This window comes from Falco rusticolus, chromosome 8, assembly GCF_015220075.1.
Source record: "Falco rusticolus isolate bFalRus1 chromosome 8, bFalRus1.pri, whole genome shotgun sequence".
NCBI classification, from domain to species: Eukaryota; Metazoa; Chordata; class Aves; order Falconiformes; family Falconidae; genus Falco; species Falco rusticolus.
Window position 1 is genome coordinate 61,543,154 of NC_051194.1, and position 25,170 is coordinate 61,568,323.

The following is a 25,170-nucleotide window of genomic DNA, read 5'->3' on the forward strand; positions in this document are numbered from 1 at the left end:
GGAGAGTTTGAATTCTGTACAGTTCTAAAGGAAGTTGTCCTGCCTTAGGTCTTTCCCACATGTCTGCAGCGTTGCACTGCAACAGAAACGTTTCTGTTGTGAGGCATCACCATTCTGGAGATACCGGTGGCTTAAATTCTTTTACACCACTTAAAATGTACCCTGGTTAGTCAAATTCGGGATTTATTGTCTTAATTCATCAAGTAGGAAGCCAAGTAGAGCTGAAGTTTCCTATCCTTAAAAGGGAAAGTGTGATTACTTTCTGCATAAATATTCTTTAATTTCTGACCATCTGTTGGTTTGGTGTTGATATGATATCCTAATATACGGATTAAAATTTAATAGTTGTATCTGACAAGCTTGATTTCCAAACATCAATGAAGTTAGTGGGCTTTTTGGATCACAGCCTGTGTCACCAAGCTGGATTTCATACTGTGAGTGGCTGGAAGCAGGCATGGTGAACATCCAGTGTACTTTGGTGGCAAGAAGGGTAACGAAGACAAGCTAATAATTTTATCAGACTGGTAAAGATCAGCAGAGACCTGTTAGGCTGAAAGGTCTCGTTTGAAATGATCTGGTCTGTCCTACTCTGAAATGCTATGAAGCTGCGTGAACCACAGAATGTCGGACTGGTCGGGGTCGAAGGTACCTCTGGAGCCCATCTGGTCCCTCCCCTGCCAAAGCAGCGTCACCCAGAGCAGGTCGCACAGAGTCACGTCCAGGCGGGATGTGAATGTCTGCAGGGAAGGAGACCCCACAGCCTCTCCGGGCAGCTGTGCCAGGGCTCTGCCACCCTCCAGGGAAAGAAGTTCTGCCTCACGTTCAGATGGAACTTCTTGTGCTGCAGTTTGGGCCCGTGGCCCCTTGTCCTGCCGTTGGGCACCACCGAGAAGAGCCTGGCCCCGTCCTTAAACAGAAGTAAACGGAAGGGTGAATCTTTGGAGTAAAACAGAATGGGAATAATAAAATGGAAGGGGTTGCAGTGGAAGGAGTTTGTAATACTGGTTAGGTCAGAACTGGTATGTTGCTAAACTGAAGATAATTTTATGTTTGCGCAGCGTAAAATACATATCGAGTCGTTGCTGTGTGTGTTACATGGCTGCTCCGAGCTTCTGACTGCGCTGATTTCTAAGGCGTTTGACATGTTGCTGTGTCATCCTGGACAGTCATAAAAAGAAATGCGAGAGTGGAAAATTTGAGATAAACGTGATTTATGCAAACTTTAAGTATATTACTTCAGTCAGGATTTTTTTTGCTTTAGGCTAGAAAAGAAAAATTATTTCAGGTAGCATGTGTTGCATTTGTTTGATCTTGCATTGGTGGCAACTGAGGCGTGGGGGTGAGCGGGAGGGTGGAGAAGGCTGGGTAAGCTGAGGTGCGTAAGTAAGCCCTTTTTGTTAGTTTTCTGCAAAGGTCCCAGCTTGTTCTCCTAATGGGCGGGAGATGCTGGAATCCCTGTAGAGTGAGGTGCACGTCCTGGCGCTAGCTAGCAGCCAGCCCACCCATTCAGGGGCTGTCCTCTGCCACGTGTGCGGGGTTAGGAACCCCAAGTGACTCTTGTGAGCATTTCCAAACGCTAAACCCTTGCTGTATTGTCATCTGTGACTGCAGGCATCACATCACTCTTGTAACAAACACCGGTCCCAGCTTACAGGTATGCTGCTGCTTGTAAATGCGTTTACAAACCGGTGAATTGCCTTGACCTTTTCTGTCCCCGAATTGAGGTGTACCTGCGTTTTGTGCCCTCCCGTGGGGTGCTTATGGTTGCTGGCGTTCCAGTGAAGAGTCTTGTTAGCACCTGTGTGCTCAGAGATTTTTTTTTTTTTTCTAGAGCACTGGTGAGGAAAAGGCAGTTGGGGTGTGGAGTAATTCACTTGCTTTCACCTGGGTGTAATATTGTGGAAACAAGTTACAGAAACTGTCTATACTATCTGTAGTTTTCCATTTATTGTAACTGCTGTGTTAGTGGGGATGAGAGCAGGAGAAAGGAGAATAGTAGGGTTTTTTCCACCTTTTAATTCCATGTAATTACAGAATAATATGTATTTTATGTAAAAATAGCTATGTTTGTTTTTGAAGTAATAGGTGCTAATTGCAATAGCTTGTGCGGCTCTAAAATACGACTCTCTGTCCACAGATGCTGCATCTGTTTTGTACTGGAGGCAATATTTGTGTGCGTGCTTGGTTTGTTAGTTTTGTGACTGGTTTTGTGTACGCTGTAATTTTATGGTTGAAATGGTTTTGCGTAGTACAGTCCAAAATGTTTCATGCTTGCGGTCGTTCAGACCTTTTCAAAAGTGGGGAACTTGCGGTATCTTTCCCAGAGTATTTGTAAGCCTTAAATTTTCACTTTTCACCTGGAATTTCCTGCTGAAAGATAGCTAGCTTTTAGCATTAGGTGAGCTTTCCTCATCTGCCCGATCCCTTTGGTGATTTAATGATTAACTAGGAGACAGCGGTAATGCAGGTGAAGTACAGTAGATGTGATGCCTGCTTTGGAAAAGCCATTTTTAACCAGCACAGTGTACTTAAAGTCTGTTTTGCTGTCTTTTCCAGCAGCAACATGAAAAAAGTCTGTGATGTTTAGCGAAGGCAACGACTTTTTGAAGTTTGCAAAGTGATAGCCATCACTTTACAACTTGTTTGTTCCTTTTAAAAGGGAAAGGTAATTACCCGCTTACTGAGAAATCAGCAACTCAGGCTGTTGATTTCAGTTATGGGATGCTGTTAGTGAGCTCCTCTGCTTAGGGAAATGTTATACAAATTTTGCAATGAAATATTATGGAAGGAGATACTCATTGATTTAAAAAATAAAAAATAACTTGTTCCAACATCCCCCTTGGTGTTCCTGTTAGCACAGCTGCCACCCTTCAGGCAACTGCCTTGGCTAAATCAGGAGGTGTTTAAAAAAACAACCAAAACCCAATACTAAACGTTTTGATTAGCTCGTTTTTCAACATCATTTATCACTTGAGCAATCAGGGTTTAATACTCTTAAAATTGTGTGATCATTATATTTTCACTGCACTTACTGCCCAGGTAGTAGTTTTCATTTGATACAATTACCTTTTGTATGATAAAACATTTAATTCAAGAGAGTGTGATTATACACTTGGGGGGATAATGGGGAAAAGTTCCTGAGAAACCGCTACTGTATTTTCTTTTTCATCAGTGCCTTTTTTTGATGACAGCTGAAGAACCAAGGTAGGAAAACAGAAAACGTAATTTAGTGTGATGGGGCTGTAGAGATAAGCTTCTGTGACTAGAAAATGTTCTGTAAATTTGGGTGAATATCTAAAATGGTCCTTGGTCACGGCCAGCTGAACAGACTCTGTCTAAAATAACCTTTTGCTGGATTATTCGGAATGTACCAAGGTAGTATCATTTTTGGCCTCAGTGTTTACTTATTCCTTTCTTGAATGTTAATTCAATTTCTAGTGTATTTACAGAAATGCAAATATCCTAAATTTTTCTGCATTGGTCAAGTTCATGGGTCAAGTAACCGAAAAGAAATAATGTAAATTTGGACATTGGAGTTTGCAGAAGTATTCAGCATCAATTTTTATTTTTTTTTATTTCATGTTGGGTTCAGTCAAATGGTTTAGCAGGATGCTTACACAAATCTCTTGCATTTAGGGATAACAAACTTCAGAACCTGAGGAGCACAGCTGGATTTTGAGTCTCTGAAGCGATGGATATTTAAACAATATGATTTAAGAAGTGTTTCCAGGGTGGACCTCGCCAAAGCAATTTATTTTTTACAGTTGTTTTGATACACACAACATGTTAAATGTTTCAGTTCAAGCAGAAGCATTATCAGATAATGCAGAAAAGAGTATCTAACCCATAAATACACCATATGGAGGTCTGTACGGTCTCTCTAGACAATTCTGTGTTGTCCCTATACATAATTTGCATAGACTATATAACAAAATGTAATATGGTTAGAGTTTTGGGGTTTTTCCTTGTGTGGGTTTTCATATAGATAAGCACCATCTGTCCACACAGGCCACTGTAAAAAGAATTGCCCAGCGGATGCGTGCAGAAACCTGGTGCGCATCTTTGTGTCGTCTCTTTTTACTGACTGATTCACAGGATTTGTCATCATGTGAGAGTTAACGCGAAAGCTAATGGTTGTGCAGTAGTTGCTTTAGGAAAAAAAATTTTGGTTGATTTATTAAAATGCTAATTAGGGCAAACAAAGGCAGGAAGTTTTCTTAGGAGTAGGGCAGATGGTCGGGGTGTTTTCTACCCATCTGATTTCACCCTGCATGTGAACAGAAAGAAAAGAAAAAGCCCAGAGAATGAATACAGCTTTAAAAAGAATTGTTAGCAGCTGCTTTGTTAAGGTAGATACCAGGTTTTCTGTAAGTTCTTTCTGGAGCTGTTTTCCTCTATTACAAAGGCTGACAGAACATGGAAAGTTGGGACTTTGGAAATCTGACTGTTAATTACTTAACCTTGTTGCTTCTAAAAATATATAAATAAGATAAACCGCAGTGAAAAAATCCAAGACTGTTATCCTTCTAACATAACTAATTTGACATGCATGCAAGAAACTGTTTGTTAAATCTGCTGAAGGCATGCATGTAATTAGAAGGCTTACATATAATGCTTTGCCAGGATGTGTAGCTGAGCTTTTACGACAGCATTTGAGTAAATTTATATGTAGAAGATTTTTAAACCCAAATAAGCCAAACCGCATTGCTTCAACATCCTTTGGATACAGCCACTTCCTGAAGTGTGTGTAGCCGCTGCGGGAGCTGGAGTTGTTTATTTCTTTGAGATTAAATTTGGCTGCGATCCATTCCAACACTTTAACTGGAGAGCCTTCGCAGCCAGCGCAGCTCTGAACCACCCGGTGCTCACCTTGCTCCCTTGGCCCAAGTATTAACACTCGGACGGTCACGCAGCCTCTCCCTTTCAGTGAGGATTTAAGAACTAGAGAGGATCAGGTAATCTGATAGTTAGGCTAACTAACCAGTTTGAACCACAGCTCAAGAGGGAGAGCCCACACCTTCGGTGAAGTTAGAGGTTGCCCACTAGGCTGCCAGTGAAAACTGTACCTTCTGTTCTGTGCCTTTCTGACAGAGCATCAACCATCAGATGTTGGTTATCTGTGTTTAAAAAAAAAATAAATTAAAGGAAAGATGCCAGTAAAGTGGAAAAAACAAAAGTGGAAATCTGTAACCTGCCCCATCCTAATGTAAAGATGAGCTGCTGGCACTATGTGACAGCTACTTGTTTGGGTTTATCTTGGGTGTCCTTTGTCATCAGGGTGTGCAAAACTTCCCCTTACTGACACAGGGCCACCTTTGGGAGGAAGGAGACTGTGGGGTTGTTGAGTTATGAAAACACAGATGTCTATTTAAACAAGGCTAAAGCTCTGCTGTGGTCACACAACACATTAGATGTGGAGGAGGTGTTCGCCTTCAGCCGGCCACATGCTCTGGTTGCTGGGAGCACCATTCCCTGTCGCCTCCAGCGCTGGTTACAGTTCTTCTCTCAGGCAATTGCAGGTTTATGGCATAATGTGGTTCAGCTGGTCTGTAAAAATATTTGAAACTTGTCCTAGTATAAGCCAATCAGAAGATTAATTATAGTGTCTGAATTTTATCATTGTTGTCATTGGCTAATTATTAGAGCAGAAAATAATTTTTGAAGCTGTCTTGCTGCAGTTTGTTTGGAGGAGGGTCTCTGGAGGCTTGTGTGTGATTTTGTGCGTCAAAGTTTTCTCTTTGGTTCCTGTTCCATGGGAAGGGCTGTAAGCTGAGGCAATGGCAGTGGGCACCAAGGGCATGACGTGGCAGTTCTGAAGAGTGACAGCCCAGCTGTGGTAGTTTCCCTTTCGGAGCATTCTTCTTGCATGGGCACAGCTTAAAGAGAACTGCCCCCCGGTCCGGGTGAGCTGCGGGGGGGGTACTTAGTGGTGGGCGTGGGGGGGACCCCTTTGCTATGCACTTGGGGTGAGGCACTGAACGTCTTCAGCTTCATGTCGATGAGTATCTGTAGCTTAAGGAAAACTCTGTACTGGGAACCGTGGGTTTGCTGTTGAGAAAAATGGTGTGGAGCGCTTGTGTGCCAGTGAGAAAAAAAAGGAAAAATGTCTTTTTTACCAAAGCAGCGAGTGACACTTGAGGTTCTTGCCACATCCCTCTCCCGGCATGCTGGGACCACAGCCTGTCAGTGCGGTGCAGGCTGAACAACCTTTGTATTGTCACCTCCATGGGAGATATGATGCAGGGTGTGAAGTGTTTGCATGTGTTACGAGTCAGTCCGCTTCGGCTGTCTGCCTGGATGCCTGCCCTTGTTGGTAAGGCTTAGAAATGTGCCCGTCACTAGCGGCGGTGGATGGAGCAATCCTCTTATCAAACTGCTCGGTCAGTGCAGTGGTGCTTTTCAGAGCGCTGCTCTTCCTCACTCTGGTGATGGAGCTTTTCTCAGTCCCACTGGGAATTATTTCATAGTCTGATGCACCTGAGGATCACAAAACGCTACATGATTATTCAGTTTAAATTCTTTCTTTATTCAGATTCCCCCTTTCATGTGCTTAGCCTGTTAACATTTCCGTTCTTTTCAAACCTTCGCCTGTGTAATCATTCTCACCAAACCTTAATTCTGTGGTGGTGCTGTGTATCAGCTGGCATCTTTTGAGCACGTTGCCTCCCTGACCTGAATTTTCTTTGCAGCTCATAGACTGCAGCGTTTAGAAGTCTACTGGGCTTGCTCAAATAACTTATTTGAGAAATATGTACTAATGTAATAAGTTGTGATAAGGTTTGTGCCTACTATTTATCATCATCCAATTTGCTGCTGATGATACAAAGCAATGAAGTAGAAAACGATGGGGCATTATATTCATATTAAAGAGTTTTGCTCCAACAAGCTTTCCCGGACCTGAGAGATTTTGTTTGTTTGTTCAGATCTGCTGGAGAAGTCTCGTGTTGTTAAGCAGCCAAGAGGTGAAAGAAACTTCCACATTTTCTACCAGATACTGTCTGGTGCATCGGAAGACTTCCTCTGTAAGTGTTGGCCTTGTGCCATTTTCAGGTGTGAGTCTTATTGTGCTGTTCCACACAGATCTTCTTTCGTGGGAAGTGGGATACGGATTCATTTTTTCAAATGATTGGTGGTAGTGGCTATAGTAAATACCTGAAGTAACTATATAGTTTGGTATTATCCAGATACCTGTGTCAGAATTGGCTTTGCAATCTTTATAAACAAAAAAGGGAAGCCTGCTCTTATTGCTTGTAATTAAAAGAACTAAATAAAAAGAGAAAGTTTAATCCTACTGATAACAGGAGTGCTTGACAATACTGGTTCTGGGATAAAAGAGCTGCTAACGAGAATGCTGTTGCTAGTGATATTTTTGTTTGATTTATTAGGCAAACTCAAACTGGAGCGGGACTTCAGCCGATACAACTACCTGGGCCTTGATTCTGCCAAAGTGAATGGAGTGGACGATGCTGCAAACTTCAGAACAGTCAGGGTAAGGAGTAGCAGGGGCTGGGTGCAAGGCCCGAAGGGCTCAGCACCAATGCAGGGCTCAGCACCGATGCAGGGCTCTCGTACCCTCGGTCAGGGCGCTGGGCTGGGCGCTCTCTCTGTGCCAGGCTGTAGCATGCTGGCACAGGGAAGCTTAGCTATAGCTAGAAAATGCAAAGAACCAAGATTTTGGGGTATTCTAGTAGGAATATAGCAATGACAGCAAACAAATGAAAGGAGAAAAAAGAAAAGGAAGGGGGAAAAAAAAGCCCAGACCCCTTGATCAGCTCATGGAAAAGGTTATATTGTGTAGTTGCTTATGATGGCAGTGACTGAGCTTCATGAGCCAGGTGATGCTGACCGAGTTGAAAGAAAAAAGCAGGGCTGGGATGGTTCTCAGGGTGATTTACCGTGATGTTTTTGCTTGATTGGGCTCCGGGTCCAGAAGGATAGGGGACCCTGTTACCCCATGTATGCAGATTTAGATTGTAAACATTACCTGGCGCTGGAGCAGCAGAGCGGGCTGAGAGGCTGGCAGTACCTGCTGGTTTGACGGTGAAAAATTGGATTGATGATAAACTAAATTCGGTGGCTGAAAAAAAAGTACAGCATTTTAGGAACCCATAAACAATGAATCCTGGAAGCGGACTGGACTGGCATGCCAGCTCGATTACCAGCTCTTCTTTAACCTGTCTTTTGTATTGAAGAACTCGCTTATCTAAGCATAGTAATCTTACCATGTTCTGTAGCAAAAGCATTCATAAGACGTTTCTAATTGATGCTAAAACAGATAAATGGTGAGGTTTATGGTCTCTTTAAGTGTAGATGCTTTCATCTCATAATTTTATCCATCCCTTCACAGAATGCAATGCAGATTGTTGGCTTTATGGATCATGAAACACAGTCTGTTTTTGAAGTGGTGGCAGCCGTTCTGAAATTGGGAAATATTGAATTTAAGCCCGAATCTCGCGTGAATGGCCTAGATGAAAGTAAAATCAAAGATAAGAACGGTAAGACAAGATTAACAATGAGAGGAAAACCACTAATTTGTCTCAAGTCAATATTAATTTTATTGTTTTTGTAGACATACAGTATCCTTACAGATGAATCAATGATTGTTTCTAAAACTCACCTGCATGCAAATATGGGTCGAATTCTGTGCAGTTTCAGTCGCTGTGCTTGAAATTCCAAAAATGATTATTCCACTTTGTTAATGCTTTCTTCTGCAGTGTTAAATGGTGCTGTGCATTGCTGCAAGTGCTTGGTTATTCTGCAGTGGAGGCGTTTTGTTCCTTTGGAGTAGGGTATCTCTGCCTGCCACCAAAAATCCATTTGGTTGTGTTTTTGCAGTTCATACATTTTCAAAGTTCATTTATTTTCATTTGGAAGTTTTTCTTCCTGAAAACTAGTCTGTGGCAAGTGGAAGAAAAGTTTCTTCACAGAAATAACCAGATAGAAAGTGCTTTCAAAACCAATAACTGGGTTTCCTCTGGCTGTGCAGATTTTTAAAATCTTTGCTTGGCGGGGCGGTGGGGAGAGAGGGTGGAGGGCCGCTTCAGTTGAAGAAAACCTCCTTTGGGAGAATCCTGAACTACTCAAAAGCTAATAGTGTTGGGGAAGAAAAGGCAATGATAGGGAAGGATTCAATTTATTTATACTCTGCTAGAACTCAAGGAAATCTGCGAGCTGACGGGTATAGACCAGTCTGTACTGGAGAGAGCTTTCAGCTTCCGAACGGTTGAAGCCAAGCAAGAGAAAGTTTCCACAACGCTGAATGTGGCTCAGGTAAGAAGAGGTCCTGATTTTAAAGGAAAATATAGTTTTAAATGGCAATTTATTCTATGTGACTAATCCGTAACTGCCCAAATAAAGACGACGATAGGCTGAGTAAAGCATATCGCTAGCATGTGTGTTTTTGCTTCAGCAGTGTCTGAGTGTTCAGATACACCGGCTGTTTTGGGGGTGGGTGCGAATTGCCTCAAAAAGATAAAGGATAAGAAAATGTTGCAGAGAATGAAAAAAATCAAACAGTTCTGCAGAAAATGCGTGCTGAAAGTATTGTGGCAGACTGTTTTCATTTAGAGCAACTGGTGTAATTTCATGTGAGTTGTATTCCCCGGGCTGCTGAAAGCCCGCTGCCGCCAGCGCCTGTCCCCTTGTGCCATTGCCACCCGTGCCTCAGCAGCGCAGGCTCGCAGCAGTGTCGTTCCCCCAGCCGCAGCTGCTCAAGCCCCTTCGCGTAGGGTTAGGAAGGGGGGGGGTGAGTCTTCAGAGGACACAGGGATGAGCAGGAGGAGGGCTGAGGTGCCCTGCTTGTGGCTGCTGTTCCAGCTGCCAGCGCTGCCCGTGTGCCCTGGCACCCCTACACCGGCTCGGTGCCTGCCGAGGCAGAGGCATTGCTGTCCCAGCCGCTCTCACTGTGTTCAGTAATACAAAAACTTCAGGATTAGCTCAGCATTTATAACATTCTTCTTCTTTCTTCTGTTGAGGCTTATTACGCCCGTGATGCTCTGGCTAAGAATTTATACAGTCGTCTCTTCTCTTGGCTGGTCACCAGAATCAATGAGAGCATTAAGGTATTGTTGGTTTGCAACTAAAAAAATCAATAGAAATCCTTTAAATTAAAGTGGACGGTAAAACTGTGTTTGCCCGTTTCATTTTTCTGTATGCTGCTACATGTGGTACAGGTGAATAACTGTATCACAGCTCAACAAATGGCTGTCTGCTCTTGTTTTTGAGCTTATAAAAATATTCATTTTAACTGTGCGTAACGGTTTACAGAATTTGACAGCCTATTTATGAGATACATTTGTTTTCTTGATTCCCAAGTATGAAGTGTACAGATGACCGACTGGACGTTTAATATTTTTTTTAAGGCACAGACAAAAGTGAGAAAGAAGGTAATGGGGGTGCTGGACATCTATGGCTTTGAAATTTTTGAGGTAAGATCTTTATAATTGCAAATGTTTAACATGAGAGCTGTTATTAAAGCTTCATAGAGTAGTTCATTAACTTGTAGTCAGAATACATGTAATTTGAATGAAGTCTGTTATTCCTGACACAAAAAAAACCCCAACAGTAGAAGAGTAAGCCAGAGAGAAGTCTTAGCATGTCTGGCAATTGAAACAAAAATTTATGAAAGGCAAACTTTTGGGTTTACAGCATAGGTAAATAAATGTTTATAATGGGTAAACTAAATATATTTTGTTGTGACATACGTTCTGAGCATAAGAGAAACTCTGGCAGTGTCATTTCTGCCCTTGAGGCTTTTTGTGCATGTCTTTGAACAAGCTTTCTATCCTTCAAAGAACACAACAAAAACTATACATCTTTTTTCTGTCAAGATTAAGCAAGGAATTATATTCCATTTCATCTCAATTCACTTACATAAATATTCCAAACCGATTCCTAGCTAGCGATCTGTGGCTCACTGCTGTTTACCATAGTATTTTCAGACTGGTGGGGTTTTGAAACAAAAACAATCAACAAGGAGTTTTTAATCGGGTTAGAAAACACCAGGGAGAGGGCATTTTCATAAATCTTACTCTGACAGGGGTTTTTTCGAGAGATTTATAGGTCTTGGTTGGGAATCTGTGTAGTGTTTAAAATAGAAACTTAGCTAGGGAGAAAAGTCAGTAGAAAACTTGCAGTTCTTACCCACTTCCCTACATGCCTCTTGAAAATCCAGGGAGTGTGTTCAAACCATGTAGAAGATACAAATAACCCAGAAAAGAGTAATTATACATGGGAGGGTGGTGTAAGTTTTATTTCAGAAGCCTAACATCAAAGTTTGTGCAGATGAAAATACCTCTATGAAGAGGAAAACCAAAGCTAATACTTGCTTTGAGGGCTTACTGAGCTACGCTGTGTTGTTTGCATTAAACACCAGAGCGTATTTATGAAAATACAGTGCAAGCAGTCAGGTGGCTGAATGGAGGTTGGTGCCAGACCACTTTGGAGCTGGTCCTTGCCATACCTTTAGTATGTCCTTTGTATTCCAAGCTGGACGCTGGAATGGTACTGCTGGCATCTTCGGGCAGGAGTCCTGTTTTCACCTGCTCTTTCCTTCATGTTTGATTACACGTAGGGTGAGGTGGGAGACAGAAGCTTGTGCTAGCAGACAAGCCAACTGAGTAACTGGGTTTGTGGGATGGTGTTCCAGGGACTTGGTTGTTTCTTGCATGTAATTTGCTTTTGTTGTAGGAGTTCAACATCTTAGAAGGTCGTAAGTAAGTATTGAGCATAGGAGGGGTAGTTTTGCGGAAGAAAAATGAAAAACCAGGGCTCTTTCCACTTACCTTGCATACTGAATGACAGTGTAGCTTTCCCAATTCATACAAACTCAAGAACTCTGAAATAATATGGGTGGTTATTGTTCGCTCCTTTAAATGCTGAGTGTTGTTTCCACTGGAAGAGGTGGGAAGGGTTTGCCTTGTGACTTGAGGATCAGATTTATCGGTACATTCATACAAGACAGACTCTTCCCCTCCCGAGTTAAGCCCTGTAGTGAGCGAGCTAGCCAAGCAGCTTGGTGCGGCATCACAGAAATAACGGAATTGTTTCTGAACATTCCAAATGGGAGCCAGGTAGTATGCCAGCAGCATACGTGGCTTGTACCGTGCCGTGTGTTAATGTAAAGATGTTTGAAAAAGTCACTGGGTTGGTTTAGGTTTCTAGAGGTAACTAGTACAGTTACTGGTTTGGGGACTGTGTGGCAGTACTGTAATTCGGAGGGTGAATGATAGAAAAACAATCCATTAAAAAATCCTGAATCAGCTGGATTTGCCATACCACCCACTTAGCCATCCCTGTGCTTCCAGGCAGGTTAATTTCATAACCAGAAACCACTGGTTTATCTTTGCTTTTGATTCAATTGAGAACGTTCTTCCAAGGCAAAACAGAATTAACTTTCTGCTTAGTTGTAGTTGGGTTATGTTACATCACAATCCTTGTATTGAGTAAAATAATTCTGTAATGAACACTGTGTAAGCAGTGTGTAACTCATCTTGTGGTTGCTTGAATGAACGTCATGTAGTAAGGTCAGTTAAGAGGACGCCTGCCAAACATTTTTATGTCAAGTTTTGTAACAAATGATTGAATCTCACAAAAATTGTTAAAGACTTTGAGAAAATGCTTACAAAAACCCAGTTATTATTGGGAATTTAAGTAATGGCTTCAGAGAAAATATGTTGCTTAGAGTTAATTATATTAAAACAATCAATAAGTGAATGAAAATTTAACATTGGATCATGCTGTAACTCAAGGAAAAATCAATAATGTCTTAAGATTTATAGCATAACAAGTATAGTGGAATTTGGAGCGTTTTGCTGCATGGTACATTTGTAAACATGATGGCTAGACATTTGAAGTATTAGCTGAGGTGCAGCTGATGGCAGTAACTATGTCCATCTAAGTACAAACTACTTAAAACCTCTGGCTAAAAATGGGCAGTTCCCTTTTGAACCTAATCCTTAAGTCAGATTTTGATTTCCGTGTCTGTTCTTGAAGGTTAGAACTAACGTCATCTCTACAAAGAATGTTTTTTGGCAAAAATGCATTTGAAAGCCTTTGTCATCTTTAAACTTGAGCATTTAAAATACGTAAGCCATTTGGTATGCTGAAGGTAAAAAGGCCTGCTTCCATCGTGTTTCTAGTCAGGGATCAGGTGGGTTTATCATTAGTGCATGTTCTTTGACCCGAAGCGTCCTTGTACCTTGGAGCCGGAACATGCCAAAAAACATAGAAAGTGTGTGTAGTAGCAGGTTTTAATATACGTACTAAATATTTACTTGTGATGCTTAATACAGTTGGAATAAGTAGCAAGATGTGTGTTTATTGAAGGGTGATTTTTTTTTTCCGTTTAGTATTACACTTACCCATCACGATCGCTGAAAGAATAAAATAACGATATTCTAGTTTACCTCATTTGTCCTGAGTTTCTCACTTAAAAGTTATTGGAATACATTACAGAATAGTCTGCTTCCACTGGCAAAACATTAGTTTGCCATGGATTTTTGATGTTTTTCTTTCATAATGGGCAGGGCAGACAATATTTCTTGGGTCTTATTCCTGGTTTCTTAGAACATCCTACAATTTCTCCTGTAAGAAGAGTAAAGAAATCCAGATTTACCATCCTGAAAGACCCTACACTTCATCTTCTGATGGCAATAGCAGTCTTGTTCTATTATATGCAAATCAACGCTTCTATAATTGAGATTTTTTCATCAGTTTTTGAAAGATTATTTACTGTCCACTGTAATTTCTGCAGTTGTCTGTACTTTAAGATGAAGTTAATTTACCAAGTAACTGGAGGTTTCTCGACACTTAACAAAGGAAAGGTGCTGGAGTATTGATAATGCTGGCATATGTGCTTTGGGATTTGGTTTCAGCTAGCCTTTTTATCAAGCACAAACCCCATTTTTCAGACAAGCCCAAAAGCTATCCAAGAAAGCAGATTTAAGGGCTTGGCTGTCCAAAAAATTCACATTAGGGAATTTAAATCTATCGACAATCCTCAGCCTTTGTGGGTTTGGCGGATGCCAACAGCAAGCTTGGCTACACAATCCACAAAATAGGTGCTGTGAAGCTCTTTATTTTTGACTCCTGCTGTGCTCTTTGTGGTAAGCTGTATGCTAGGACTGGGTGTTTTGAAAGCAAAAGGCTGAAATTTTGGGGGGTGTCTTGTGTGAATTGTCTGTGGGCAAGGCTTTAGGGACTAGGATCAGTGTGAAAATGCAGGCTCCAGGACCGGGTGGGTTGTGTAATGCTGCTGGAGCCTGAGCAATGGGTTCGAAGCCTGACACTAATTGCTCCAAGGATGTTTATCCGTGATTCTGAGCGGCTGCATACGTCATCGGTCTGCCGTCTAGACTGTGATTTGAGGTGGGGTAGGGATTGTGGTTGGTGGCACTGGGAGTTTCAGAACCAGCTGGATGGCAGACTTCGGGGTAGGGTTAGGGCTGGCCCCGGTGTATTCCATGTATTCCATTTCTGTATTTTGGGGCAGAAGTGGTTTTTGCATCTCTGTGGAATGTCAGAGTGGGGTTTATGAAAAAGAAATGAGGGCTGGCAGGTTTCAACAGAGATGAGGGTACAAGGCTCATTCTGCTCGCTTTGGACATTTAATTTTCTGTTGTGGTTGTGTGTGTGTCCTGTGTAGTCAAGGGCTGGGGTATGTAAAAATGGATGTCATGGAGCAAGCGTGAATATTTCATCCTGCCTAGCCTTTGGAGATGGGAATGTCTGCCTGCACTAGTCACCTTAAAGGCTTTATTCTGAATTTTCAGGTGCCGCTGTGTAGCTGGTCCCTGTGACCAAGCTAATGGCTTGGAGTGCACTTTTATGAAAGTTAAGGCTGCCAAACAAGGCTTATTCTTGAGATGTGCCCGGCCCTGAGCTGGCGGTTCAGGAGCGTGAATGCCCTCTGCTCTGTCCCTTGGCAGAGCAATTTGTTCACATGTTTTAGCCTGGTGAGAAGCAGGGATGCACCGGGGATAGAGCTGCAAAAGTAAAGGCTGCAAAAGCAGAGGGACTGTTCTCATTTGGCCCGCAGACCCCTGCTGAAGGTTGACCTGAGGTAATGTGAATGTCTTCTCTTTGGGCAGAGCATCTGGCCAACTCCTTTTGCTCCAGGTACCCAAGGACATGCAAAAATGTGGCAGCATCCATTACATTCTGCATAAAACCGAGCAGTAAATAAAAATACTAATAAAAGAGCCAAGTGAGCCACCCAGCAGTGAAGCCAGGTCCATTTCTCAGTCTGTGATGCAGTTGGATAGCACTTCTATTTTTTTATGGCAGTTAGCTTGTTTCTTGTTGACCGTTTGTTTCAGAGCAAGCTGAGCTCTGAGGGATTGCTGCTGGCTCGAGAATTCCTGCCCTGTCCCACCTCAAGGAAGATTCTACTGGGGAAGGGTCTGGTTGTTTGCTAGAAAGAAGAGTTGGAGGGGGAGGGAAAAAAAAGCACACAAACTGGCTTATCAGGATCTTTTCATCTTCTTCTTTTTTTTTTTTTTTTTTTTTTTTTTAATTCTTTTAGCCTCTGGGGACCCTTTTTTCATGTCTTGACTTTGGCTCTAACTCAGCCATGGATGTCTGTTGCTTTGGGAGTTCCCTTAATCTCCAGACCACAATTTCCAGCCACCTTTTCTAGGCACTCTACCTTGCGATAGATTTGCTTTTCCAAATTGTTCAACCCGTTTCTGCTGCCCATCAGCACAACGCGTGCTGCGCGTACCTCCCCCTCTGTTCACTCTGGTGGCGCAGGGCAAAGCCTGGTCCAGTGTGAAGGAAGAGAACAGAATTTTCAATCTGTAATTGATCAGCTGTCTCTGCTGGCAAGGGTTATGAAAGAGGGGAGCTTTACAGAGAAGGACCTCTAGTTGGGCTCCTAGGTGCTATTTTTATATGTGTGTATATATATATGTACAGATAGAGAGGAAATTTTAAAATAACACTTAAAGCAGTAATTTCCTTAAGCGCTAGAATGCTCAGCAGCAGAGGTGCACCCCAGGAAGTTAATCATCATGTAATTAATCACATTCTAATTTAAGTATTTAGAGAGGCTTATTTTGCGAAAGGACGTAAACCCCCTCGGCTGGCAGTTTCCAACAGAGGAAACATTCGAAATGCTAGAGCAAGTGCACAAAAAATGCTCTGCTTCGGGTGGTGGGAGTGATGTGTTGCCCTGCAGCAGCTCCTCTGCCTTCGTGCCGGAGTGGATGTGATGAGAGGGTAGGTGCCCGCCCGTTTGTAATGCCTCTTGTCCCAGGTCTGGAATTTGTCAGGCTGATTTGTTGAAGCGGTTGTGCCTGGGTTTCCCCGTGGATCGCACACACGCCGTGCGCGCTGGATTCACCCTCATTTCTCATTTCCAGATTTGGGTGAGATTGTGTGCCTGGGCACCTGGGCCGAGAGCAGGATGGGGTGCGGAGAGCCTGGTTCTCTGCATGTGCTGGCAGCATCACTGGGGGCTGGGGCTGGTTGTGCTACACAAATGCAGAAAAAGGGTAATCCCTGAAGCTTCGGCATTTATCGTTGCTTCCATTAGATACACTGAAACTTAGTTCGATTACATATACATGGAATACGTATTGTTAAATGATACACTTCTCTGGTTCTTTGCCTATGGAGATACTTACACAAAAGCAAGAGCTTATTCTAGTTTAGATATTTTTCAATTAAGTTTGATTTCAACAAGTTTGATTACTGAAATGTTTATGTATGTAAACAGAAAAGGGATATTGATAACATATCTTCATTAACTTCGCAAACAAATAAAAAGAAATTGTTAGAACTTGTCACAAGTAGCTTATTGCTTTCTAAGGTGAAATAAGTGTCTTTTAAATTTTTCTTTAAATGCACGCTCTCCCTTTTGCCGATTTTCACTTTCTAGCGTTTATATTTCTTGGTTTCATCTCATAAACTTGTATGTGTCTGTGGTCATACATAAAAATTCTTATTCCCAGACACCACAGTAGAATATAAATTAAATTTGCTGGTTGGTTTCACCATTCATTCCACCACTCATGTCAGCGACGTGTGTTGTCCATCTCCATTGCTTTTGCCGTCTGGCTTTTTCTCTAGAGCCCCAGCAGGAGCCTGGTAGCCTGGTAGAACTACCTGGGATCGCCTGCCTGTCTTAGGAGGGGGTCAGAGACTTCTGCTGCCTGCAGAAAAGTTACTTTCTAGGGCTATAGGTGTTGGAACAAAAGCATCAGTCTCTCTATGTTTCCCCTCCCCATACTGGTCAAAAAAATAATTTTAATGGCATTAGTTTTGTTGATTTCAACTGTCAGTCTCACAGCACGCAATGTTTGGGTTTTGTTTTAAATTATGCTTTTCCTTTAAATACTTCTCATGTATTTTTTTTGGTTCTAGGTATGTTCATACAAGGTATTTGAAAAGGTGTTACTGCATACCTCTGTCAGTGTGCTTGTAGACTGAACAACATGTAGATTTTTGAATTGGCTGTCAGCAAGAGCTGGTGTGATGAAAGATTAAGCAGAAATATTGAGAAACACTTTGTGTAGGTGTGATGCTGGTGATACAGCTGAGTCTGTGGATATGAATTAACAACATATGCTTGATTTGGGGAAAACAGTGAAGTGGAGAGGACACAAGAGAACAGAACACTTAAAACTAGGACTCTAGTAGGCAGGTGGAAGGTAAGAATTTATTCCTACCTACTAGTATGGAAGAGTGCCCAGGTTTCAGTTTTGAGTAGGTATCCTAGTTGCCTCAGTATTTCTGGAAATCGCTGGCACCTGGGTGCTCAGAAGTGAATCTGAATTCTCTATGGGGAGAGGTTAGAAGGAGGTAGCTGGTTTTAATGGGGAAATGCCCGTTGTATTTTGTGTTCATAAATCTAATGCCAGACATGGCCCTCAGCATCAGCATGTGGAGACGTTTCTGCTTGAGATCAGTAAGAGACTTTTAGCCAAATTTTTTTTTTAAACAAACAAAAAAATATTTTGTCTTTTTGCTGGTGGTATTTGCTAGTATAACAATGTATAAGATCAGGAACACCCATCTGTGTTTTTTCTGATGATTCCATGATATGCATGATTGGAGTCTTCCAAAGAAGAAATTAAGTAACATTAAGGGACAAAAAATATTTCCCTTAGACTTTCAAGCATCTTTATGCAATACATTGCAGCGGTTCAAAACTAGAACTTTTTTATCTTTTCATGGTCAACTTTTAATAACCTGAGTAGGTGCAACATCATGATCTGCTTGTGTATATAAGCACTATATTTTTGCATGGAGCCGCATTTTTTAGAGTTCGAAAACTTGCTGTTCATGAATTGCCACCCTGATGTCTAGTAGTTTGAAGACTGGTAAAGAGTAAAGCTGCATGAGCAAGACACTGTTACTTGTGAAGTGAAAAACATGGTGAAGTAGGCTTTGATTTTTGTCAGTGAATTTTTCCACTTCGTCTAAATTTATTGTTGCACCTGATAAAAGATTGTGAGGATAAGCTGAGGGAGGTTGCTTTGTCTGTATCTGTAAATTTGACATGACATTAAGCCTATCTCAAGTGACATTCTGTTTTGCAGCACCTTGAATTTAATTTGAGAAACTGAGTGGTTTTTTCTTCCCCAAAGGTTATACTTTGTATTCCACAGGGATTTCAAAGGGATAGTTTGAAATGCTGCTATAAAAATGCAGGGATTGAAGTGATGCTCTCAAAATTAAAGTAGCAGAATCACAGCCTGGAAAGGAAGCTGACACTTTGAGAAGTGCTGGTCTTAACTATTACTTTTTTTTCCTAAAATTTCCTAAGGATATTTGAATTTACTAACTCTTCCTGAAATTTTGGGTCGGACAGTGCTGCTGCTGTGTGGGTCAAAACCCTTTCTGTGGCTTAATGCAAATGGTTAGCGTAAAGAGCAAGGAGAGTATCTGATGGCTGAGTCCTTCCAGCCCGTTTCTCCTGAACAGATTTAGTGATGTGCTGTCACTGACACTATTCATTCTCTATTGCCTTCTCAAAAACAATGTCAAAAGTCCTTTAGATCCCTTCTAGTTCTGTCATATTAATTCCTAGGAGCCTTCGTTAAAATATTGGGGACGACTCATTTGTGAGCATGCATCTATGCTTTGTGAAGCCCTCACATAATTCAAAATTACAGGTATACAATAAGGGAAGATAAATTCTCAGTCTCTGTTGCCTTACTCAGATTTTCCCAGAGATAAACACTTTAATTGGTTTTTCATACAATATTTCTTAAAACCTTTAAAAAAAAATGCCTCTTTCTGAAGTGTATTTAATTCACTGAACATCTTCTGGTCTGTTTGGAGTTAAGCGTTTTGAGAATTTCAGTAATTCCGAATGTTTTTCCCCATTTCCCTGGCTGTAATTAACTGTTAGCCTTTTGCTCTGTATTGTACATAAAGAACAAAATTGCTACTGCTCTTCAACGACTTTTTTCCTGGAATAGCAATTTTCAGTGGCTTGGCAATGGCAAGTAGAATTTCATAGCTTGGAGTGATTTGTGAAGAACTCTGTGGATTTTGGTTTGCCTTTCTTTGGCAAACCATAAATATTGCAAATACCTAGCAAATCGGGAAAGCATCTAGCAATTACTTTAATATATTGTTAACGACCTTTTAGTTAGATGGTTTAGCTGGATTTGCAGTTCAGTTTCCATCCTCTTTTGAAGACAAAGCCTGCGTATAATGCGTGAGCGAAAAGTCCTGCGGTCCTTGCGATCGGAATAACATGGGCTGTCGGAGGAACAGTCTTGCTGCGCCGGGTGGCGTGTGCCTGGCAGGAGGGTACGGAGTGTGTTTTACCCTTCCTCTTTGTCAAGGTGATGAGTCAGTTGGGGTCCTTTTACTTCAAACTCAGTGTATCTAAAGCGATGGCTTTATCTGAGCGTGTCAAATAAACTTTTCCTCATTCTTCCCCCAGTACCCTCTTCCCTTCCCCATTCTCCTCTCCCTTTAATGAGATTTGTCTGCCGAAGGTTATATATGTGGCTTTTTGAGACAAAAGATAGAGGGTGATTTAGAGACGTGGCAATGCAGGAATGCTCCCCTGTGTTACGCCGTGATGTGCCCCAATCCCGTGGTTTATTTGACGGTGCCTAAAGATATGCTCATCTACAAAGAAGCAATACGTTACGTTTATGTAGTACTTCATATTTTCAATGACATACAAATACAGGCCTGATAAAAAGACTGATCTGCTCAGTACACTAAATAAATGTAACTAGATACATCCTGTGTTGTTGTGGAAGTGCTGTAAATACTGACTGCAGTTTATGTAATTATTTCTTTTTGCAACAGAACGCAGTAAGTATGACTTGTTTGCCGTGCTGGGTTTGATGCATGCCAAATTTTAGCTTTCTCATCTAGAGCTATGCAAGTCTTGCAGTCTCCGATTGACAGTTGTGATTGGTGCGAGGGGCAGAGATTGATGTGGCTGAGAAAGTTTGGTGATCAGCTTTGGTGATTTTGCTTTACCTACAACTAAAATGATAACAGAAATCTGTGCTGCCTCAATATTTTCTAATCTGCTTGTGTGTTCTTAATACCATTTAGCAAACAGATCTCCTTAATTTAACCATGTAAGTGATTGCAGTTTCTCTTAAGTCATAAAAATTCTGTCACCATACCTTGAGCTTCACAGGTATTGACAGGTGTTATATAGCAGACTTACTTGGTCATGTGCAAAGGTGTAGTGATTTATGTGCCCCTGCCACGTGGCCGTGACAGCGTGGGCTGCTGGGGCTGCAGCCCCCCTCTCCTGGGCTCTGCTCCAGCCCCTGCTCCAAAGCGTCACGCCCGTGCTTGCTCCCTAACCCACTTTTATATGAATTAGCCTTTTGCAGGATTTTTTAGTTGATAAAGTTCTTTTTTAATTCCCATCGTTTCAGCAGGCAATTACACGAGCAGTTTGTTGGCAGGGAGGGTGTGGGGTGACCTCTGGAGCCAATAATCCCTAAACCCCCGCTCAGCTGTGGCCAGAATAGCAGCTCGAGCCTCGATCACTAGTGAAACAGGATTCTTTGAGTGGAAAAGAGCTAATGCTGCTGATACAATTTTATTTATCCGAAGCTGCAGCAGGCTACTTTGGACATATGGGGATCGATAAGTGCAGACAAAACTGTTTTTTATTCCCTGACACCACAGGTGCCCTTATGGCTTATCCCAAGGAGTTGATACAGAGGCATCATGGATATCACTCACAGAGGGTTTGTCCCTCCCAAGGAAGAAAGCTGCAGGGAAGGATTTGGTCTAGAATTTCCAAACTAATCTCAATAAAATACAACTCCAGCCATCACTTGGCAAAACTGGAAGGAGTAGTTAATGGAGCGGCTTGTGGAATTGCAGCTGCTGCAGTAACTCACTCCAGCCGAGTTCCTGGGTGTCTACACAACAGCCAATGCAAACTTGTTTTATCTGACAGGACAACAGCTTTGAGCAATTCATTATTAACTACTGTAATGAGAAGCTGCAGCAGATCTTCATTGAGCTGACCCTCAAGGAAGAGCAGGAGGAGTACATCCGAGAGGTAAAACGTGAACGGGTCTTTCCTTGTCCTCTCCTCTTCCCATTGTCCCTGTGAGGTACACAGGCATCCAAGCTGGAACCTCTTTTTAGGGAACCGTCGCTTTGCTGACCTGGCGTGGAGCATGTTTGTGTAGGACCCTGTGGTAGTTACACTGAGCAGGAACGGTTGGCTTGGGGTTTGTTTCACATGATGAGTCCTCCAGGTAAAAACCAGACCGAGTGCTCGTCCATTTGCCACAGTGGCTCGTGGTTCTGAGCAAAGGCTAATTAATTTATTAGGAGGCTAATCTGACATCCTGGTATTAGTGCCGTTACCCTACAGCCTGTGTTTTGGGTTACGCAGCGGTACCTAGGATACACCCCAACAGCAGCCACAGCTAATCCTGTGCCAGAGGGGGACTGGGTAGGTAAAACAAGAGCACGTGAGAGGAAAGAAACGGCAAATATATTTTTGGTTCTAGTTTTCTTTCAATTAAGTATTAGAGGGAGCTGTGTGAGCTTTATGGGTAAATTTGAGATGCACTTTGGAACCCAGACTCTGGTGTTTGATGTTACCCTGTAAGTGAACATCAAGTTAAAGTTTTAGTGGATTTTAGGATTACCCCCATGATCTACAGAGCTCAGATGAAATATCGGATCACAGCTGTAGAAAACTGGTGTATGCTGTCTGTACTCAAATTGGAAGATACCACTTCGCTATATAAACATTCCTAAAAATGTAAATAAAGTTCCTGCCTTACAATCCTGAGGATAATATTTGGGCGTGTCTTTTTTTCTTTTTGCATTCAGTGGTGAAACTCTTGAAACATCGTTACTGCAATTTGGTTCTTGAATGATATTTCAAATGCTCTGATAAAACTTAACTGCGAGAAGTATAGCACAGAACGCAAATGAAAAAGTAAATTTGTCCTTTCTTTTTCCAGTCCTTTGCCCTACCAGTGTTACCCCCTGATGCATTTGGCATCTCATCTTGGAAATTTTATCACTGATATTTGAAAAAAAAAATAGGGTATTAGGAATATCTGAACAACAGCCAACCTTTGGATTTTTCAGATGGTCTCAGCTAAATTTAGCCCTCTTTCTTCCTCCCATTAAAAAACAAAACAAAACAACAACTAAGAGCTTAGAAATGTTGCTCTCGGCTGCTTGCAGGGCAATGGGCCGGTTCCCTTGCAGGCAGCGGGAGCGTGGGCAGAGGGTGCTGGGGCGGGGGAGCGTGGCGAGGCGCCAGGGGAGTGCATGGGAAGCTGACACGGGTGGGGGAAAGGAATGGAGAGCAAGTTTGGCAGCTGCTCAAGGGCGGTCATTTTGCACAGATCATGTTAGTAGTAGATGATTGCATTTCTTTCTTAATAAATAAAAGGTTGGTAAGCCTATAGAATTAAATCTGAAAGTAGTATCTTAGGTAAGTGGAATATAATTGCCTAAAGGAAAAGCTCCCTGTTCATCCTTCTCCTGTTCACACATTTCTTTATTTTTTTCTTACAGGGGATTGAATGGACTCATATTGAGTATTTCAACAACGCTATAATTTGTGACCTAATAGAAAATGTAAGTTGCATTCAAGAATTTATCTGAATAATTTTTTAATGTGTGGATTAAATTTACCTGTAGAGTCTGTACGCAGCCTTATGCACTTTGGTTTTGTAAAGCAAGTCACTCATTGTATTAGTCATCTGATTTTTTTATGGTAAAAGTTGATTTTACTTCAAAAAACTAATATATAAGGCTATATGTTACTTTGTTAGGAATGTTCAGTAGCACCCGTGCAAAACAACAAAAAGAAAAATACCCAAACAACTCTTAAATGTTTACATTTAGTGCTGTTTTCAATAGCAGATACACATGCAGCATTGTAAACATTTCTTTTTATAATGACGCTAGAAAACTCAATGGCTTGTAACTGAATGCCGAGTACTGAGTACGGAAAGTACTTGCATCTAATAAGAGGACTTCCTATGGACTTAGCGCTGCAAGGAAGGTAGAATTCCTTAAAGAATAGTTTTTAGCCATTAACAGAAGACATATGCTGTTTTTTCCCATAAACTGCCTACTTTGTTAAGTTGGAGTTTCTAGAGTCTGAATAAATGATGTGAAGCTCCAACATGAAGTTCAAGATCAGAGAAGCGGTCTTTTAAAAATGCAGATATGAAAAATCCGTTAGAAACAGGGATGAGGAAAAGAGCCACACTTCGAGGTGGCTCGTGGAACGTTTTTCTGGGTAGCAGAAGTCAAACAGGTGAGCAGCCTTGATGGAAACAGACACTAAAGCTCTTGTCCTGAAACTTCAGAACCAGACTGGAATCCTGGCCATGCTAGACGAAGAGTGCCTGAGACCAGGAACCGTTACCGATGACACCTTTTTAGAAAAACTGAACCAAGTCTGTGCCACTCACCAGCATTTTGAGAGCAGGATGAGCAAGTGCTCCCGATTCCTCAACGACACCTCCTTGCCTCACAGCTGCTTCAGGATTCAGCATTACGCTGGGAAGGTACCTGGTGGAACTGGGAGTGCGCGGTGTGTGGGGAGCCTTGTACCCCGGGAAGCCCAGCGATGGTACAGCAGGGAGGCTCTTCATCCGCTCAGTGAGGTTACAGAAATGGAGGAGAATTCCTTGAGTCAGTAGCTGATTAAAAAAAATAATAATAAATTCAGGTCTGTCCTGATCTTCTCAGTCTTAAGCCTGAGATTCATGATTTGGGGTGGAAGGTTTTCCGAGATCACAGTACTCTAGCTGAAATCGAGGGCAGTTCGCTTTCCATCAGTGGGAGAGGATGTCCCGTGTGCTTTGGTGGTGAACATCTCCTCCTGCTAGGTCTCTGGAAATGAAGCGTTGTTTAGAATGACAAATTTTGCACACATATGAAGGCAAGGTATTTTGGAAGATGAGGTTTTTGTCACCGAACTAGCTGAAGTCCTTAGCCATGTTGGTGAGAAAGTGGAGCTTCTTTACATGTGAAGGAACTGAATTTATTCTGACAGTCTGCATTTAAAGAGATGGAAGAGAAAGCTATACAGGGGGCTTGCAAATGTGTTTGCTTTTTGCGACATAAGCAATATGAATAGATAACAGTCTTATAGTTTTTGATGTGTGATTCAGTATGACTTTTTATTTATTAAAATGAAAATAATTAAATTCTTTTAAAGAAGACAAAACCAATGTAAAAGCAAGTGTAGGGGCTGAAACTATTCTTCTTGTTCGAATCTGCTGAACCGTTAATTTCACACAATAAAGAATATTTGGGAAGTGTTTCATTTTCCTAGGACTGTTTAATGTTTCCCTAGGTTTTAACATTTTCTCAGTCGTACAATTTTGAATAGCTCAATAATTTGCTCACTCAGAATAGTCCTGGAAACACCATACTTGCAGCCTTTGAGGCAGCCGTTCAGTAACTTTGTTATATGCATTTGCCAAGAAGATTTTGTAACTGCATATAATCTATTGGGGATTAATACTTAGGTTTCTTTGGCTGTCAGAAATTCAAAGCAAACTGGAAATGCCCCGGTACTTCGAGAAGACTGTGAACAGATGGTGCCTTAGCAGGCGGTGAGGGTCTATGATTGTTATGGGCATTCACTGACCCAGCAGAGCAGTCAGTGAATTCCTCCTATTTTGGGAGGAATGTTGTTTTTCCATCCTCAGCGGAGAACATTTTGATCTAGTC

At 41.9% G+C, this 25,170-nt stretch overlaps 1 protein-coding gene across 6 annotated transcripts in view; it reads left to right on the forward strand.

The window, feature by feature from the left end:
* Positions 1-25,170, forward strand: part of MYO1B (myosin IB) — a 113,117-nt gene that overhangs the window by 61,072 nt on the left and 26,875 nt on the right. For 3 of the 6 annotated variants that reach the window (XM_037396395.1, XM_037396396.1, XM_037396398.1), the window contains 10 exons: positions 6,924-7,022; positions 7,386-7,489; positions 8,348-8,495; positions 9,152-9,270; positions 9,975-10,061; positions 10,362-10,427; positions 20,278-20,283; positions 21,401-21,505; positions 22,993-23,055; positions 23,796-23,996. In XM_037396395.1, the coding sequence (XP_037252292.1) occupies positions 6,924-7,022; positions 7,386-7,489; positions 8,348-8,495; positions 9,152-9,270; positions 9,975-10,061; positions 10,362-10,427; positions 20,278-20,283; positions 21,401-21,505; positions 22,993-23,055; positions 23,796-23,996 (998 nt within the window). The remainder of the gene's footprint in view (positions 1-6,923; positions 7,023-7,385; positions 7,490-8,347; positions 8,496-9,151; positions 9,271-9,974; positions 10,062-10,361; positions 10,428-20,277; positions 20,284-21,400; positions 21,506-22,992; positions 23,056-23,795; positions 23,997-25,170) is intronic. The other 3 variants (XM_037396394.1, XM_037396397.1, XM_037396399.1) reach the window with 1 other exon arrangement.